This window comes from Myxocyprinus asiaticus, chromosome 46, assembly GCF_019703515.2.
Source record: "Myxocyprinus asiaticus isolate MX2 ecotype Aquarium Trade chromosome 46, UBuf_Myxa_2, whole genome shotgun sequence".
In the NCBI taxonomy this organism is placed as follows: Eukaryota; Metazoa; Chordata; class Actinopteri; order Cypriniformes; family Catostomidae; genus Myxocyprinus; species Myxocyprinus asiaticus.
In genome coordinates, this window is record NC_059389.1 from 29496523 (window position 1) to 29516071 (window position 19549).

At 39.8% G+C, this 19549-nt stretch overlaps 1 protein-coding gene across 1 annotated transcript in view; it reads right to left on the reverse strand.

Moving 5' to 3' along the window:
• Window positions 1-987: 987 nt before the first annotated feature.
• Window positions 988-19549, reverse strand: part of LOC127436295 (vesicular glutamate transporter 2.2) — a 30447-nt gene continuing 11885 nt past the window's right edge. The window contains exons 7-12 of the mRNA XM_051690368.1: window positions 13347-13489; window positions 13033-13182; window positions 10163-10295; window positions 9957-10067; window positions 9690-9817; window positions 988-5224 (exon numbers count right to left, since the gene is read on the reverse strand). Coding sequence (XP_051546328.1) covers window positions 4877-5224; window positions 9690-9817; window positions 9957-10067; window positions 10163-10295; window positions 13033-13182; window positions 13347-13489 — 1013 coding nt within the window. The 3' untranslated portion in view covers window positions 988-4876. The remainder of the gene's footprint in view (window positions 5225-9689; window positions 9818-9956; window positions 10068-10162; window positions 10296-13032; window positions 13183-13346; window positions 13490-19549) is intronic.

Consider the following 19549-nt stretch of genomic DNA (forward strand, 5'->3'; position numbering starts at 1 on the left):
ACAGCGCATCCCTCCTCCCTCCTGGGTTTCAGCACCACTGTAACAGTATAAGGACGGGCAAGGAGGAGACGGGAACCAGCTGAAAAGTAAACATAAACTTTAATGGTAAACTTAAAACCAACATAAACAAACGTGCAGCGCAGCCGCGTGCGTCTCTCTCTCTCTTGAACCGGCATCTCCGGCCACCTCTTTATCTCGCTCTCCCGCTGATCTGTTGATTCAGCGCCAGCCATGCTCTATCACGGCCCGGCCACGCCCTCCTCCTCATCACAGTCTGGGTCTAGGGGGTCTGGTATTGGTCTAGGTCTTAGGAGGTCTGGTTTTGGTCTAGGCCTTGGTCTGGTACTTATGGGGTCTGGTATTGGGCTTGATTTTAGAAGGTCTTGTGTTGGTCTGTGTACAAGGGGTCTGGTGTTGGTCTGGGTCTTAAGGGGTCTAGTATTGGTCTGTGTCTTAGGGGATCTGGTATTGGTCTGGGTCTTTTGGGGTCTGGTATTGACCTGGGCATTAGCGGGTCTCGTATTGGTCTAGGACATGGAGGGTCTAATATTGGTCTGCGTCTCAGGGGATCTGGTTTCATCTGGTTCTTATGGGGTTTGATATTGGTCTGGGTCTTGGGGGTCTTTAATTGGTCTGTATCTTTGGGGCTCTGGTAATGTTCCATGCTCACATGACTAATAACTTAAGACTAGTATTGTCAGCAGTCTGATGCAAGCCTTTTAAATGGAATCGATTGACGATTTGTTACCATCCAATTTGCTGCTGATAATTTGTCCTTTGTAAAAAGGTCATTAACCTTAATGTGATCCACCAGTGTATCGAGTCAAACCTATCGACTCTGGCCACATATAAAGCTTTAACAAGGATGTCGTCTAAACAGTAAGAAAAAAAAAGACTTTCCTTTGTTTCAGAGACAACAGTGTCTGAAAAATCAGAGAGAATTGGAAATACACAACAGAGACACAACCATTTCAAATCGATGCCCAGGATGGTTTAATGACTATATCATGCATCACACTCTACAAAGAACATCAACTCTTATCTTTTCAAAACCAGAAAATTGCCTCTAAATGTTTGGTCCATCAGTCTGAAAATCAAAGGTAAGACATACTGTAATGTCTTAAATTCATTAATTTGATATAAAATGACAGTGAGCAATTCAGACAGTATAACACTTTTGACATCAACAAATCTCTCTGTTTGACACAACAATAGAATATAACAATCACTTGTGCACTTCAGTCTTAGGCAAGAGGCTATGAATAGAGCTTCAGTTTGTGATACATTCATCACAAAATACACAAATCTAGAAAACATCTATACATCTAGTTTAGTTTTGGAACAGCTTAAAACATGGCTCAGATTCCAACTTCTGAAAATGTCTATGTATCTTTTAATCCATGAAGAACAAACATTAAACTTGGGTTTAAGCTGAATCTGATGTTTCAATAAGACTTTTGCAAACATTCTGTAAACATCTAGACACAGTTAAGATTTTGTGAATAATTCAGATGTTGATTATAGCAAAACAATTACCAGTAAATTATTGCAGAACATGTTTGTAATAAGTGTTTTTCAGTTTGTTCCAGTAACCGTTTAAGACTTTGAAGACATCGTCTTAGATAAGTGCTCGTTAACTAAACACAATGCGCTGGTTTGTGTCAGGCGTGAATCGTATCAGGGTAAATAACAAAAAATACGTCACATCTCACCCCAAAATAAAAATAAATAAATAAATAAGAAATTATATTTTGTTTAAAGTAAATGAAGTCTGTTTTTAGGAAAATAAATTTGTTTTGCATTGTGACATGATAATATTCATGATATTCAAGTTTACTTACCATCAAATCAAATTCTCATTATTATCTCAAATTTTCGTTTTTTCAGCATAATTAAATTAATAAAGACAGTACAAAAAAATACAACTATGATGTATAAATACTTAACTATTTAAATAAAATTATTATTTTCTTTTAGTTACAGACAGGAATAAGATTTCTTTTTCATCACGATAATAACAATTATTGTAATGAGAGGAAAAAAAAAAACAGGCTTCATGTACTTTATCCAAATAAGTTTCATTACCATCAAATCAAATTGTCATTACTGTAATGCATCCGGATGTTTTACTTGAGTTTTTTCTTTTTTAATTCTTATTATTCTCAATTGTGATTCTCATAACTGTAATACATTTCTTTTTTTATTGTATTACAGTCAAATCAAATCAAATTGTCATTATCGTAATGCATCTGGATGTTTTTCATGAGGTTTTTTTTATCATTCTCATTATTTTCAGTGGTGATTCTCATTACCGTAATGCAAATTTACATTATTTTTATGTATTTTTTGTATAACAGTTAAAATGACTGTAATACAATGCTTTTTTTCAGCATTATTAATCAAGACCTTTTTATTAATCTACACAGAACAAATAATACAACCATGATGTATAAATACTTAAAGGATTAGTTCACCCAAAAAAGAAAATTCAGTCAATATTGCTCACACTTGTGTTGTTATAACCCTATATTATTAAGAGAGAAATTGTGAAAAAATGTTGTGCTCAGTAATGTCATACAATGGCAGTTTATGGTAACCACCTCTTCAAGCTTTAAAAGAATGTGAAAGTATAATTCAGAAGTCTAATAAATTACTCCATGAGACTCATGATTGTTATGGAATCATACGAAGGTTTGGCGAGAAACAAACTGAAATCTAATGTATTATTTAGTGAAAATGTTCACTGACCTTTGAACTCCTGTGCACGTTCATGATAGGGCATGAGAGCAACAGTTCACGCAGCCCCTTCGCGACATTGGGGCGTTCAAGCGAAAACTCGTTTTGTTTATCTAAAAACAGGTCTGCCACAGCGATGGTGTAAAAAGAACATAGCACAGCTGCACAAAACAAAGAACAGAACTTACTAAACATGTCTGAAGAGTTTGTATTCAAAGAATTGATGCATTTCTATGCCCAGCCTTATTTATTTTTAACGGAGTACTCTGAAATCAGAACATAGAAACATAGTGGTGGCTACAGACAGCCACAGTCACACCGTGTCCTAAACTGATGGCAAACGACACGTGATAAAAGGTATATTTTGTACTGTAATCAGAATTTTTCTCATGGAATAATTTAATAGACTTCTGAAAAAAAAAAAAAAAATTAAGCTTGAAGAGATGTTCACCATAAACTGCCACTGTATGACATCACTGAGCCCAAAGTTTTTCACAATTTCTCCCTTTGTGTTAAGAAAAAGAAAGAAAGTCATATAGGGTTATAACAACACAGGGGTGAGTAAACAATGACTGAATTTTTATTTTTGGGTGAACTATTCCTTTAACGATTTAAATAACATAATTGTTTCCTTTAGATTTCAGTGACTAGAATGAGACTTTTTTTGCATTAAGGTACTGAGAATAAAGAGAAGGTTTAATGTTTATACAAAATATAATTTCTTAGTTCTTTCTTTTGATTTTGTGTTGAAGTCTGACCTAGGCATTTTCTTGAAAGGTTGCGTGAGATTCAACCATCAACATTTTCAAACACATTACATAAAATTTGCATGGCAACAGTTAAATACGTTGCAGTGATCAACAAATCCTTATGCAGGATTCAACCATAAATATGGAATGTCCTCTCTGATATCACAATATACGTCCTAAATGGACATCCACACTGACAATCTTTGATAAATATGGCCCAATAAGAACAATAAGCACAGAAATCACTGACTGTCTCACAGAAACGATAAATCTATGTCAAAACACGTACTTAAGATAGAAACAACTTTTTTCAGAATAACAACATGTCAGTGCATTCAAAGTATATTAGAAAATGTCAGGTTTGTCATTATACAGTATGTTGGCTAAAATGGAACGTTTTAGATGAAGACCAGCTTAATACCATTGAAAATACACGACTGTATTGCCAAGCAATAAAGTATCACACACTTAAATGTATTGTCGATGTAAATAGCTGAATTAAATTTGCTTTGTGCCACAATTTATTCAAGATGGCACTTTTAAAAGTTCTCAAGTGTAGTTTTAGGACATTTAAAGGTATCAATATATTTCACACTTTTTTAAATACACATCAATATTCAGATATATCAGTTATGTTATGTTTGTGCTATTTTAGATTCTCTCTGTACCATTTACAGTAGTTGGTTAACTTCTATTTGCTCTATCTTCTAGGTTTTTTTTTTTTTTTGTCCCAAATAAAGGGACAGGTTCATAATATAGTACAAGTACCTCATGTTAAACAGCACTCTTTGTAGTTTTACATTTATATAGTATAGTTACATAACCCAAATTTGCATATTTTCTGTAAGGTCAATGGCATGAGCTCTGTAAACCAGAGGAGCAAAAAACGTCCATGTGAAACATTTGTTTCTTTTGAACAATACTACAATCTACTCATCTACTCTAATTGGTTTTGACCTTTTAAACCCTATAAGTACTCATCTACTGAATTAATACAGTAGACTACACTAAACTAAAGCAAAACTGGTCTAAACCTGGAAACATGCCAAGACCTGTGCTTTGATTACAGATATGTCTGTGCTATTAAATATTGTCAGTTGCTTAAATGCTGTAATATTTGAACATAAATATATTTTCTTTTTAAAGAAACATTTACATAGTCTTTATATTCTTACTATACTCCTTAATATGATTTCTTTATAATTAGGAGTATTTTCTTATTAATATTTTGCTCTCTGAATACATTGTGTACTCCATACAAAGATGTCTCTCGCTCCCACAGTTATTCTATTAGGGTATTGCAACATTACCACTATTCCAACTCAATATCTCTGCTTTATTTTTTTAATTTTTTAAAATATTTTATGTGATGAATCATTCTGAATGGTTATCTACGAATACCGGTCTCCTTTATATCTCTGCTCAGCTTCCTCCTGGATGTATTCTTCAGTTTTCTCCCAGCCTTTTGCCCATCCCCCGTTCAGCTGTGTTGTGGCCCCATATGTTTTGGCGGGACCCCCAATAGCACTCTGGCCTCCAAAAGGAGCGTGACTCAATGTAATGTCACCGGTCTCCTCCGCTAACTCATCTTCATCGATGAAGCCACACTTCTCCTCGCTGGTCTCCTCTGGATCAGCCCACGGCTGCTTCTCTCCCGAAGCAAAAATCCCGTAGAACACCACGCCACCGTAATGCACCAGCGCAGCGATCAGGAACACGTTCTGCCACTCCTCACGTGTCTAAAGAGCATAAAGGATCATTTAAGAATGCAATCTTAGTCTTTCTGTGTTATCCTTTGTGTCAGTGTGGCAGTTCCGAGGTGAAATGTCCACTGTGTGGTGTTAAAAGAGAGTTAAATGTTTTCCAAACAGATGAGGTTTTTAAGGTTAATGCTCTATCAAATTTTAAATCAACAAAACCGACCTCCCTACCCTAAACCTTAAACCTAAACCTAAGTGATAGTGTTATAAAAAGCAAATGTGAGATGAAAAACATGTGAGCTGAAGCAACCACGTCATTTTGTGGTGTTTCTATCACACTTTCGGCTCAAGTGTCAACTCGCATGCTCTTAAGGACTCATGCCCCAGTCCTTTGCATTGCAAGTGCAACGCTCCATAAGTTGAGCTTGTGTTCAATTTGATTACACTCAAACAAGCTTGTAAATGCAGTTGGTTATGTATTGAAAACAATTAAATGTATTGCCTAACAAGTCAAAATATTGCCTACAGTAAAAGTGTTTAGATATCATAAGATAGCATTGTGAGGAATAGGGCGAAAAGAAAGTGAAGCTGATAATCTTCCGTTTTACCTGTGATTTGTGTGAAAGTAAATAAAAGTCAGAGGTGGGTAGAGTAGCCAAAAACTGAACTCAAGTAAAAGTACAATTACTTTAAAAAAAAAATGACTCAAGTAGAAGTAAAAGTACTAACATAAGCAATTACTTGAGTAAGAGTAAGAAAGTATCCATTTAAAAGAGTACTCAAGTAGTGAGTAACTTTGGTTCACTCATTCTTACCCACAATGCACTCTAATTTCGAGTTTATATTTGTTTTACACTCGACGATGATTAATTGCACATAATCCACCGCGGGGAAGACATACGAGCTGGGAGTTTACTTTTTGACAAAATATTACTTGATAAAAAAATAACATAATAACATATAGAGAGGCAAAACATACAGATACATTTTAAAATGTACTCTTTATTTATATTTATACAGAATTTTGCCATTATGCTGAAGAATTCTCTGAGGTGATGTTATTTTAACTCAGGAGACTGCACACAATGTGTAGGAAATTATAATTCTGTGGATGATTTTAATATTCGGTTATAACATGTAGGTTATGATAACTTTGGTGCTGTTTATGGTCGGCTGAGGGCACTATACGCCCAGAAACAAAACTGGAGTTTAAAGATACTAAAGTATAACAAATAAATACAATAACGTACATTTGATAAAATGTGTTTACTCTTTATATTAACATATATAACAAACAGAATGAAGATTTATTGTATTAATATATATAATTTAATAAGAATAACAAGTAAGGCACAAGTATTTTAAAAGTTCATATGTGACGTTGTTTCCGTCATATGCTCGGTGTATACGTCAGCATCCGAATTCACTCACACATTTTGTTCACTCACTGCTGAGATATAGTGCACTAACTGCTATTCACTATATAGGAAATAATGAATGAGTGAACGATTTCGGACACAGCCACTCTCTTCGCCATACGATCGCCTCGCGCTTGCACATCTCTCACACGCGCGCCTCGCGCCCCTCGCTGTACACGCGTGCCTCGCGCCCCTCGCTGTACACGCGCAGAAATGCTGTCTGTTTGCGCTCCAGTTGTCAATTACGCAAACGGCAGAGCAAAAGGCATTTATTTGCCTTTACTTAACTTGGATGTTTAAATGGATTTATACAGCTAATCAGCCCAAAGTAGCTGCAATAGTTTCCAGTAAATGCGTAAATACTGCTCATGACATGCGGGACGCGGGACAAAGCGCACTGATATATTGCTGCACTTTTTTAAAAATGTACATTTAAAAACTGATGTCATAAGAGCCCAGTTACAGAATCACCCTGAAAATTATCATTACATTACACAGAAAAGCCCGTGTTAGCATTAGAGCCAAAACTTACCCCAGCATGCTGCCTTAAATTGAAGCTGAGATTTTAATCTTGAAATACCAGTTTGTCTTGGTGTTAAACAAAGGCACTGCATGATGAAACTATCATTTTTTTACTGTGCAGAGCGAAGAAAGTGTTTCACTTAGTTTGAAGAGCTTGATGCTGCAGCATTGATGGACTCGGCTTGAGTGACAGTCTGTGACAGTGTGCGCAGCTGAACTTCTGCTGTCGTAAATGTTCTATTCAATAATTTCTCAATAAATTACACATTAATTAAAATTAAACCCAGTAATGTAATGACAGGATCGCCGCCCATTGTAAAGAAGTAAAAATCTTTCATTCGAAATTTACTTGAGAGTAAAAATTACCCACTTTTAAACTTACTCTAAAAGTAATTTTTCCCCCAAAAGTTACTCAAGTAAATGTAGCATGTTACTACCCACCTCTGATAAAAGTCATTATTGTTCTAGCACCTCTAGTGTTCATTTCTCCTGAAAACTGCAATTTAACTAGCAAGACACGTAAAAACCATTTTGCAAAAATGTAGTTATAGTAACGTGATTCTGAACATAGTCAAGATTTTATAACAAAAACTAGGAAACGTCATGGTTACTTGTGTAACCTCCATTCCCTGATGGAGGGAACGAGACGTTGTGTCGATGTAGTGACACTAGGGGTCACTCTTGGGAGCCCGAGACACCTCTGGTCTTTGATAAAAGGCCAATGAAAATTGGCGAGTGGTATTTGCATGCCACTCCCCCGGACATATGGGTATAAAAGGAGCTGGTATGCAACCACTCATTCAGGTTTTATGCTGAGGAGCCGATTAAGGTCCGGCCATTTCAGCGGGTAGTTCAGCGTTGTGGCAGGAGGGACACAACGTCTCGTTCCCTTCATCAGGGAACGGAGGTTACACAAGTAACCGTGACGTTCCCTATCTGTCACTCACTCGACATTGTGTCAATGTAGTGACACTAGGGGTCCCTATACGAAACGCCACAATTGGCTGAACTGTGTTACATGAACTGGCGGTGTGTGGTGGGCAGACTACTGTGTGCCTCATAGCCAGCACACCAGGTCAACACGTAACCTCCCCCAACATAGTAATGAGTGTCAACGGCCCTTTGGGGACAAGTCGACTACCCAAAAGATAGAGACAGGCTAAACCAGTCGTGGCCTCTTTTTCCCTTCTTTTTTTCCACTCCCTAAAAAAGAAGGGGGATCAGCCTTCGTCTGATGCTCCACCACCGAGAACTGCTGGGCAAAGTCCTTGACTGTGCTGCCGAATAGGCCAGCCAGGTGGCGGCGCTCTGTGGGCATAGGTGCACCGCGAGTGCCTTTATCCACCGGGGGATTGCCAAATAGCCCTTGGCCGCCCCACCATTAAGGGTAGTGAGGGCGGGGAAGCTGAAAAGATTGGGACCGGGCAGTAAAAAGTGCCTCCCACGACCTTGTCAGCTCTTCATGCACTTCTGAGAAGAAAGGAACATGGGCGGGGCGTGGCTTTGAGTGGCTCAGCAAGCCCAGGAACCAATCATTGAGCTGCGAGGTCTCAGGGAAGAGCAGAGGGTTCCACTCTAGCCGACGCTCGCGGCTGCCCGGGAAAGCATGTCGTCATCTCTGCGTCAGTCTGTGACTGGGCAATCGTCCCCGAAGGGAGGAGCCCAGCTGAGGCTTCCGCGTCCGACTGGACGAGCCCACTCTCCGATGCTGCGCTCGAGAGCTCATCACTTTCGCGGGCTCCGAAAAAGAGGTCGAACTCGCCCTGAGACGAGCCGGCGGACTCATCCGGAAAGCCGATCGAGGCAGACGAGCATGCTGGGGAATGGGAGGTCTGTGGGGGGATACCCGGCGGAGGCGGTCCCATTGGGGTCCCCAAATCACCCCAGTGCTAGACACGCTGGCCTCATACCTGCGGGTAAAAGGACTGAGGTGGGGAGCCTCTGGGGTGGCTTGCTTTCTTACGAAGGCGAGCCACGACCGCATCGTTGCCATGGACATGTCCTCGCAATGAGAACATGACCATCCACGAACGCTGTCTCCGCGTGAGCAGTGCCCAGACACGAAAGACAGTGATCGTGACCGTCAGAAGGCGAGAGATAACAAGCACAACCAGGAATAACACACAATCGGAAAGGCATCTTTAAAAAGACGCGTCTTTAAAAAGACGTTCCTTGTGTGCCGCTCTTTTAGAGAAATATACTCTTTTAGAGAAATATACTCTTATTTCTGCCAAAGCGCCCAGGGGCATTCTCTGCAGTGCATAAGTGCAGAGGGGGGAGAAGCCGCTGAAATGCGCCGTCAAATCCAGCAGAGGTGAATGAACAGTCGTGGGAATTCAGCTCAGTGAGCATGACCGTTCGGCTCCGAAGAGAAAATCTGAGTGAGTGGTTGCATACCAGCTACTTTTATACCTGTATGTCCGGGGGAGTGGCATGCAAATTTCATTGGCCTTTTATCAAAGACCAGAGGTGTCTCGGGCTCCCAAGAGTGACCCCTAGTGTCACTACATCGACACAACGTCGAGTGAGTGACAGATAGGGAACTTCATGATTCCATTTCTCACCTTGTGTTTTGTCATGGCACCTACAATGAGAGGGCACACCATTCCAGAGAGTGTGCCCACTCCATTAGAAATGCCCATCAGTATACTGGCATACCTGGGCGCAATATCAAGGTGGTTGACATTAAAACCTTAAAGAGAGATAAAAGAAGAAATTCAGAAATGTTGGGAGACTTTAGAAATCAAAAGGGATTTTTAGAGAATTTAGGGTCAATATCCATATAATGTCAATAACAGGTCAGAGTGTAACAGCATGATGATGCGTCTCACCTGATATAGCAAAGCCGCTAAACCCAACCGCTAGCACCAGAAATGAGATGGCCATCCCTTTACTGTGAGAGAAACCAACCACCAACAGCAGAGTGGCTTCCATCCCAAACCCTACAATATTTGTATGAGTTTAATGTAAAATCAACAAAAAATTGCTTTTGAAATTGAAATAATGACCAATCAGAAAGAAATATGATCACTCTTACCTCCGCAGTTCATGATTTTCCTGACGGTGGTGGTTGACAAGATGTTTTTACTGCGGAGGAAGTCGGCCAATTGACCACCGATTGGCACAATGATGGTCATAACCAGATGGGGTAGAGCAGAGAGCATACCAACCTGACAACATACACATACAACCCATAAGTGCTCATGACATCACCTCACTATTCACACATACTGTGGACTAATTGCAAAAAATTGGTCTAATTTTTCATTATTCATAAACAATATTGTGTTTATAATCTTATGATAAATAGATTTTTATTTTTTTATTTTTTTGAATTTATTTTTATTTATTTTTTTAATTTGTAAACATGTAATTCTGGTTCTGTTCACTCTACCTCACTTGGAAAAGTCTCATTTCATCCTACTTTTACATCATCGCACCCTTGGCCCTGCCCACTGGTGCTCAGTTCGTACTTAGAGTGAGAGCAGGACCTACTGTGGCCTCACTATTCCTGAACACCAAAGGGGACCCATCTGGACTATTTTTGATTATTTTTGTATATATTCATGCACTAGACCGACATCTTTGACTGCTTGATACATATCTCAGGCCGCTTTTAAAACTCTGAAGAGGAGACTCCATTTGGTTTCATTCAGCTGCTGTGCCTCTTGTTGTTCTGAGAACAAACACATCATGGGCGCATACTTTCGCCCATCTGCGCTACTTTTAATTGTTGGTGTAAGAAAACTTTGCTAGATGGACGTCTTTGACCGTTTTGATACATTTCCAATGATGTGATGCTGTATGTGTGTGTGTCTAGTTCACACCGTGCTTTTGGACTATGTGTGTGCGTCAAGTGGATGTGTCTTCATCGAATTTCAGCGTGGATTGTGCGTTTCGGCTCAAATGTTTTTCACATTTATAATGTTGTGGAGCTTGTTCATTCTCTTCCAATTGAATTTCAAATATGGCTATTTCGAGGGGCTGCACGATGTTAGCCAATCATAACAGTGGGCATTTATGTTAAAGTTTTAAGGAGGTGCTTAGGCCAAAACAGAGCGTTTCAGTCAAAGGGCCAAAAACAGGGTGGGAATTTATCATATATTACTAAATTATGACTTATGATTATGACTAAAAAATCTTTATAACATTATCAGTGGACCTCAGGGAAGATAATAAAATTATATATAAAAAAGAGCATTTCATGACCCCTTTAATGTAACTTTAATACATCACCAAAAGTGAAATTGGTCCTGTTAAAATAAAAATTATTTCTAACAGGGAGTATAATTGTCAAATTCTCCTATCAAAGAAAAAATTGTATATCACTAATATGCAATTTTGCCTCCTAAATACTGTAACAACATACAGTATGTGCCTCAAGAATCAAATAGATCAAATGTAGTAGTAAAAGTTACAAATCCTGAGCCTGACCTGTCTGATAAAACACTAATTTCCATATCCTCCAATCTGCCATGCTGCATGTATGTGGCAGTTATGAGCAGCAGAATCAAAGCAGAGGTTCAATTACACCTGTCAGCCTTACAGGATTTATATCACTCTCTCTGCTCAGGGACTGAAGATCAATAACAATGTCAGGTTTATTTATGTACAGCACACATCTCTGAATGCCCAACAAGAGAAACACAATCCAATCTAGGCAACTCAATCCATGAGCAGTGACAGTAGTGAATGAGAGTTCAAACACAGCACAAAGTAATGATTCAAACTGAAGCCTGACTGTATCTGAGACTAATTCAAACAGGAAGTACACAAGCATGGACTTGAAGCATATATGCAAATACTAGCAACAAGCCAGGCTTTTAAAAACTGTCAAATTCTGATATGACTGATATGACTTCATGATTAGAAGGAAAGTTCCGTGTTAAATACATGTTAAATGAATAGTTCACCCAAAAATGAAAATTCTCTCGTCATTTACTCACCCTCATGCCATCCCAGATGTGTATGACTTTCTTTATTCTGCAGAGCTCAAACGAACATTTTTGGAAGAATATCTCAGCTCTGTTGGTCCAGACAATGCAAGTGAACGGTGGCAAAAAATTTGAAGCTCCAAAAAACACATAAAGGCAGCATAAAAGTAATCCATATGACTCCAGAGGTTTAATCCATGTCTTGTGAAGCAATCCAATCTGTTTTGGGTGGGAAAAGACCAAAATGTAACTCATTTTTTACTATCCATCTTGCCATTGCAGTCTCTATATACGATCATGATTTCAAGCTCAATTACACTTCCTAGTGCTTGATGCATGCGCAGAGCGCTAGATGGCACTAGGAAGTATAATCAAGCTTGAAATTATGATCGCCAAGGAGACTGCAGATGTCCAGATTTATAGTGAAAAGGGAATTATATTTTGTTCCGTTTTCACCAAAAAACAATTGGATTGCTTCAGAAGACATAGATTTAACTACTGGAGTCTTATGGATTACTTTTATGCTGCCTTTATGTGCTTTTTGAAGCATCAAGGTTTTGGTCACCATTCACTTGCATTGTATAGACCTACAGTGCTGAAATATTCTTCTAAAGATCTTTGTATTCTGCAGAAGAAAGAAAGTTATGCACATCTGGGATGAAATGAGGGTGAGAAAATGATAAGAGAATTTTCATTTTTGGGTGAACAATTTCTTTAATTTGAATTTAACCCAGAACATTCCTTTTAATAAAGTCACAGAATTTGATGGTTTTATAAAAGTCCATCAAATCATGTTCTATTTCGTGCTGTTTGTAGCACCTGCCATTCTGCAGATCGGTCTGCATTTAAAGGTTTAAAAGTTCAATTACCCTATGAAACAAATGAATGGAATTTCTAGTTCTGGAACCCGACTTTTGCGCTCTATTTACTGCAATGCATTCATCTCCTAAATCCGTTTAACTTGTTCTCATACCTTACTGATTTCAAAGCCAAACACTTCCTCAAAGTATGCTGGCTGACTAATGAGCAGCAGATAGAAGGTCCAGCTCCTGCAGAAATTGGCCACAATGATTGCATAGACCGGCATAGAGGTGAAGAACTTCCTCCAGGGCGTCTTATATTTCTGCAGGAATACAAAAATGAACATAAACATGTCACACTGCCTGTGAAAAGTGTCTTTTTTTGTTTGTTTGTTTCTGTATGCTGTGGAAATTTCCCATTGCCTACAGGGCTTGATGTTCTCTGCATAAATTTCATCAGCAGAAACCACACAGGGAACATACATACCTCAGTTGCCCCAAGTAGTTTGGCACTTTCTCCAATACTCTCCTCTATGTAAGTTCTCTCTTCATCTGTAATGGTGGGATGATCTGCAGGACTCTCATACGACACCAGAATCCAAAACATGTACCAGAGGATCCCAAAACAACCTAAAGTCCAATGAACCGAGAGTCAGGGAGAACAAGAAGAGTCAAGGGTTGTGCACCCAAAAATTTTGTTATCATTTACTTACCCTCATGTTGTTCCAAACCTGTATTACTTTCTTTCTTCCATGGAACACACAAGGTGAAGTGTTAACGCAAGATTTGGTGCATCAATAAAACTTGAGCTGCGGCAGGTTTGATGTCGATGACAGTTTAAATAGGTGTGTGCACGAATTAGTTAAGAGCTATGACAGAGGGGATTTTCATCAAGTAACACCTTAAATATCAGTTTGTTCCTCAAAAATATATGCTTTTACGGTGCTTTTTTATCATTTTTTTTTTTTTAGCTTTACAGCTTCAGTCCCCATTAGAGGTCTGCTACCTGATGGGCTCGGGTCAGTTTTTCAATTATAACTTTGGGTTCAAGTTTGTAATTAATGGGAAAATAAAATTATTACTATTATACATATTTTGATAGCATTTTATATATATACAGTTGTGCTCAAAAGTTTGCATACCCTTGGAGAATTGGTAATATATGTACCATTTTTAAAGAAAACATGAGTGAACAGGCAAAACACATTTCTTTTATTTCTTATGGGATTCATATTCAGCTGTAGGTTATAACAGAATGGCACAATCATAAAACAAAACATGGCAACAAAGAAAAATATGAAATGACCCCTGTTCAAAAGTCTGCATACCCTTAGTTCTTAATACTGTGTATTGCCACCTTTAGCATCAATGACAGCGTGCAGTCTTTTGTAATAGTTGTCTATGAGGCCCCAAATTCTTGCAGGTGGTATAGCTGCCCATTTGTCTTGGCAAAATGCCTCCAGGTCATGCAAAGTCTTTGGTCATCTTGCATGAACCACACGTTTGAGATCTCCCCAGAGTGGCTCGATGATATTAAGGTCAGGAGACTGTGATGGCCACTCCAGAACCTTCACCTTTTTTTGCTGTAACCACTGTAGGGTCAACTTGGCCTTGTGCTTAGGGTCGTGCTGGAAAGTCCAAGAGCATCCCATTGTCCAAGAGTATTTTCTGATAACATGCTGCATTCATCTTGCCATCAATTTTCACAAGATTCCCCATGCCTTTAGAGCTCACACACCCCCAAAACATCAGTGAGCCACCACCATGCTTCACAGTGGGGATGGTATTCTTTTCACTATAGGCCTTGTTGACCCCTCTCCAAACATAGCGCTTATGGTTGTGACCATAAAGCTCTATTTTGGTCTCGTCACTCCAAATTACAGTGTGCCAGAAGCTGTGAGGCGTGTCAAGGTGTTGTCGGGCATATTGTATCCGGGCTTTTTTGTGGCATTGGCACAGTAAAGGCTTCTTTCTGGCCACTCGACCATGCAGCTCATTTTTGTTCAAGTATCGTCGTATTGTGCTCCTTGAAACAACCACACTGTCTTTTTCCAGAGCAGCCTGTATTTCTCCTGAGGTTACCTGTGGGTTTTTCTTTGTATCCCGAACAATTCTTCTGGCAGTTGTGGCTGAAATATTTCTTGGTCTACCTGACCTTGACTTGGTATCAAGAGATCCCTGAATTTTCCACTTCTTAATAAGTGATTGAACAATACTGACTGACATTTTCAAGGCTTTGGATATCTTTTTATATCCTTTTCCATCTTTCTAAAGTTCCATTACCTTGTTACGCAGGTCTTTTGACAGTTCTTTTCTGCTCCCCATGGCTCAGTATCTAGCCTGCTCAGTGCATCCACGTGAGAGCTAACAAACTCATTGACTTTTATACACTAATTGCAATTTAAAAAGCCAAAGGTGTGGGAAATTAACCTTTAATTGCCATTTAAACCTGTGTGTGTCACCTTGTGTGTCTGTAACAAGGCCAAACATTCAAGGGTATGTAAATTTTTTATCAGGGCCATTTGGGTGATTTCTGTTATCATTATGATTAAAAAAGGAGCCAAACAACTATGTGATAATAAATGGCTTCATATGATCACTATCCTTAAATAAAAGACATCAGTCATATTTTCAAAATCAATGCCAAACTTTCACAATTTCTGCCAGGGTATGCAAACTTTTGAGCACAACTGTATATATATATATATATATATATATATATATATATATATATATATATATATATATATATATATATATATATAAAGATTCCATGCTTCATTGGTATTAAAGGCTTATAACTCATCAAAAAACAAGGAGGGTCAAGTGTTAGGTACCATTTTATAGAAAAATTCTGAGATTCTCAGCCTAAGAAACTGCTGAAAAATCACAAAAAAACTTGAGCCAAAAATGTACTTTTTTCTTATTTTTCTGATTTGACATTATATATCTCTGGGTGTAAATAAGGTGGCTCTGAAAAAACTGCTTTTGTTTTGTTCCCAATCATGTCAAATGTAACTGAGTAAAAATTTGTGTTGATACGACAAAGCAATCAAAAGTTATAGCATTACAAAAATTATTTATCCTAGTGTCTGAAAACAACTCCAAGTGTCCAAAAGCCTTTCCAAACAAATAAAACATAATAATTGTACATAAGTAATTACACATGCAAATACAACAATGACTAAAAGTATACTCTCTCTCCAAAACATGCAGGCATGAGTAACGAGATCTCATTCAGTTTAATTCTGTGTCATTTGAGTCATCATTTTGTCTGTGTCATGTACTTGGCGCCATCTCCTGGTGGCCATATGTAATTAGAGTGAATGATCCTCTTTTCATGAAGTTATAAGCAAAAATGCTGCACATAAGCAGCACCTGTTTACAAGTAACATGTACAGTTGAAGTCAGAAGTTTACATATACTTAGGTTGAAGTCATTAAAATTCATTTTTTAACCACTCCACAGATTTTATATTAGCAAACTATAGTTTTGTCAAGTCGTTTGTGCATGACACAAGTAATTTTTCCAACAATTGTTTGCAGACAGATTGTTTCACCTTTAATTGACTATATCACAATTCCAGTGGGTCAGAAGTTTACAAACACTAAGTTAACTGTGCCTTTAAGCAGCTTGGAAAATTCCAGAAAATGATGTCAAGCCTTTAGACTATTAGCCAATTAGCTTCTGATAGGTGTACTGAATTGGAGGTGTACCTGTGGATGTATTTTAAGGCCTACCTTCAAACTCAGTGCCTCTTTGCTTGACATGATGGGAAAATCAAAAGAAATCAGCCAAGACCTCAGAAAAAAAAATTGTGGACCTCCACAAGTCTGGTTCATCCATGGGAGCAATTTCCAAATGCCTGAAGGTACCATGTTCCTCTGTACAAACAACAGTATGCAAGTATAAACACCATGGGACCACGCAGCAATCATACTGCTCAGGAAGGAGACACATTCTGTCTCATAGAGATGAACATAGTTTGGTGCGAACAGTGCAAATCAATCCCAGAACAACAGCAAAGGACCTTGTGAAGATGCTGGAGGAAACAGTAGACAAGTATCTATTTCCACAGTAAAACGAGTCCTATATTGACACAACCTGAAAGGCTGCTCAGCAAGGAAGAAGCCACTGCTTCAAAAGTGCATAAAAAAGTCAGACTACAGTTTGCAAGTGCACATGGGGACAAAGATCCTACTTTTAGGAGAAATGTCCTCTGGTCTGATGAAACAAAAATTTTACTGTTTGGCCATAATGACCATCATTATGTTTGGGGGAAAAAGGGTGAGGCTTGCAAGCCGAAGACCACCATCCCAACTGTGAAGCATGGGGGTGGCAGCATCATGTTGTGGGGGTGCTTTGCTGCAGAAGGGACTGGTGCACTTCACAAAATAGATGGCATCATGAGGAAGGAAAATGATGTGGATATATTGAAGCAACATCTCAAGACATCAGCCATGAAGTTAAAGCTCGGTCACAAATGGGTCTTTCAAATGGACAATGACCCCAAGCATATTTCCAAAGTTGTGGCAAAATGGCTTAAGGACAACAAATTCAAGGAATTGGAGTGGCCATCACAAAGCCCTTACCTCAATCTGACAGAAAATTTGTGAGCAGAATTGAAAATGCATGTGCGAGCAAGGAGGCCTACAAACCTAACTTAGTTGTACCAGTTCTGTGTGGAGGAATGGGCCAAAATTCCAGCAACTTATTGTGAGAAGCTTGTGGAAGGCTACCCAAAACGTTTGACCCAAGTTAAACAATTTAAAGCAATGCTACCAAATACTAACAAATTGCATGTAAACCTCTGACCCCCTGGAAATGTGTTGAAAGAAATGAAATCTGAAATAAATAATTCTCTCAACTATTATTCTGACATTTCACATTCTTAAAATAAAGTAGTGATCCTAACTGACCTAAGACAGGGAATGTTTTCTACGATTAAATGTCAGGAATTGTGAAAAATGTCTTGGTTACTGATGTAAACTCTGTTCCCTGATGGAGGGAATGAGACGTTGTGTCGATGTAGTGACACTAGGGGTTCAATCTTGAGAGCCCCAATCACCTTTGCTTAAAATAGAAAAGGCCAATGAAAATTGACAAGTGGAATTTGCATGCCATTCTCTGCCCCGGACATACGGGTATAAAAGGATATGGCGTGCATCACTCATTCAGATTTATGCTGAGGAGCCGATAGAGAGTCCCGGCCATTTCAGCGGCCGGTTCAGCACCGCGGCAGGAGGGACACAACGTCTTGTTCCCTCCATCAGGGAACAGAGGTTACATCAATAACCAAGACGTTCCCTGTCTGTCACTCACTCGACGTTGTATCGATGTAATGACACTAGGGGTTCCTATAGGAAACGCCGCAGGCACTGAACCATGTCACGAGGCATGGAAGAGTGGACACGGGCAAGCTGCTGCGTGCCTCGCAGCGAGCACTCAACCATGTGGTGACCTTCCAGCGAGTTAGGTAAGGCATCTCCCTAGTCCCATTAAGGGGGGAGAGGGCACTCACCCAAGTAGGCTACCGTTGGTGCCTTTCTTAATTTGCTGTTAAGCAATCTCCCACTGAGCATTTACTAGAATAGCGCTGGGAAGTGCTCTTTCCTCTCCAGGAAGGAGAGCACTACGGAGACCACATCCTGCTGGAGGGAGGTTAACATGTGGGGCATACCTCACATGGACTTACCAACAGGGAAGTACACATATGGAATGATACCGCAGGAGGACCCTATCTACAGAGAGGGTACGCAGCACAGTGGCTGAGACAGAGAAAGCTCTGATGAGGGGAAACACAGGTTTCACCTAAGGGGGAAACCAAATAATGGAAACTCATCAGACGGGATTACCAAAGAGAAATCACCACACATGGAGCACTGAGCCCAAGCACATGGGCTCACCTGAAAAGGGGAATACCACGAGGCCTGATGGCATTACTCCTCCTCCGAGTTCGTCACCGGCCAGTGCTAAAGAATTAAAGAGGCGTCCGGAGTTCACCGGTACGGGGAACTGTTGTGGACAAAATGCACACATTATCACCTTTGAAAAAGGGGAAAGGTGCAATGCAAGCAGTACACCCAACCGGCCACCCGGTCTTCCTGCTGTTACCGTGTAACACTCGGGTCGAAACCGGGTCTATGCATAGGTTATAAAACCTCGCAAAGGTATTGGGCATAGCCCAACCCGCAGCTCTGCATATGTCTGCTAGAGAGGCCCCCCTTGCCAGTGCCCAGGAGGACGCAACGCCTTTAGTGGAGTGCGCCCAGACTCCCAAGGGGCACGGTAAGTCCTGAGACTGGTATGTGAGAGAAAATGGCATCCACAATCCAATGGGCCAATCTGTTTGGAGACAACTTTCCCCTTCTGCTGTCCTCCAAAATAGACAAAGAGCTGCTCCGAGCGTCTAAAGCTGTGCATGCGGTCCAGAAAGCAATGACAAGGCCGGGCCTTCCTCCTCTGAAGGGAGCGCTTGCAGGTTCACCACCTGGTCCCGAAAAGGAGTGGTGGAAACTTTGATTCTCAAGTCTCAAGATCACATGAGAGTGTGCCGGCCCGAACTCCAGGCATTCACTGGTAACAGAGAGCGCCTGCAGGTCCCCCACCCTCTTGATGGAAGTGAGCGCCAACAGGAGGGCCATCTCCAGGTGCTCAAACGTGGCTCTCTGTAGGGCAGGTAGGACCACA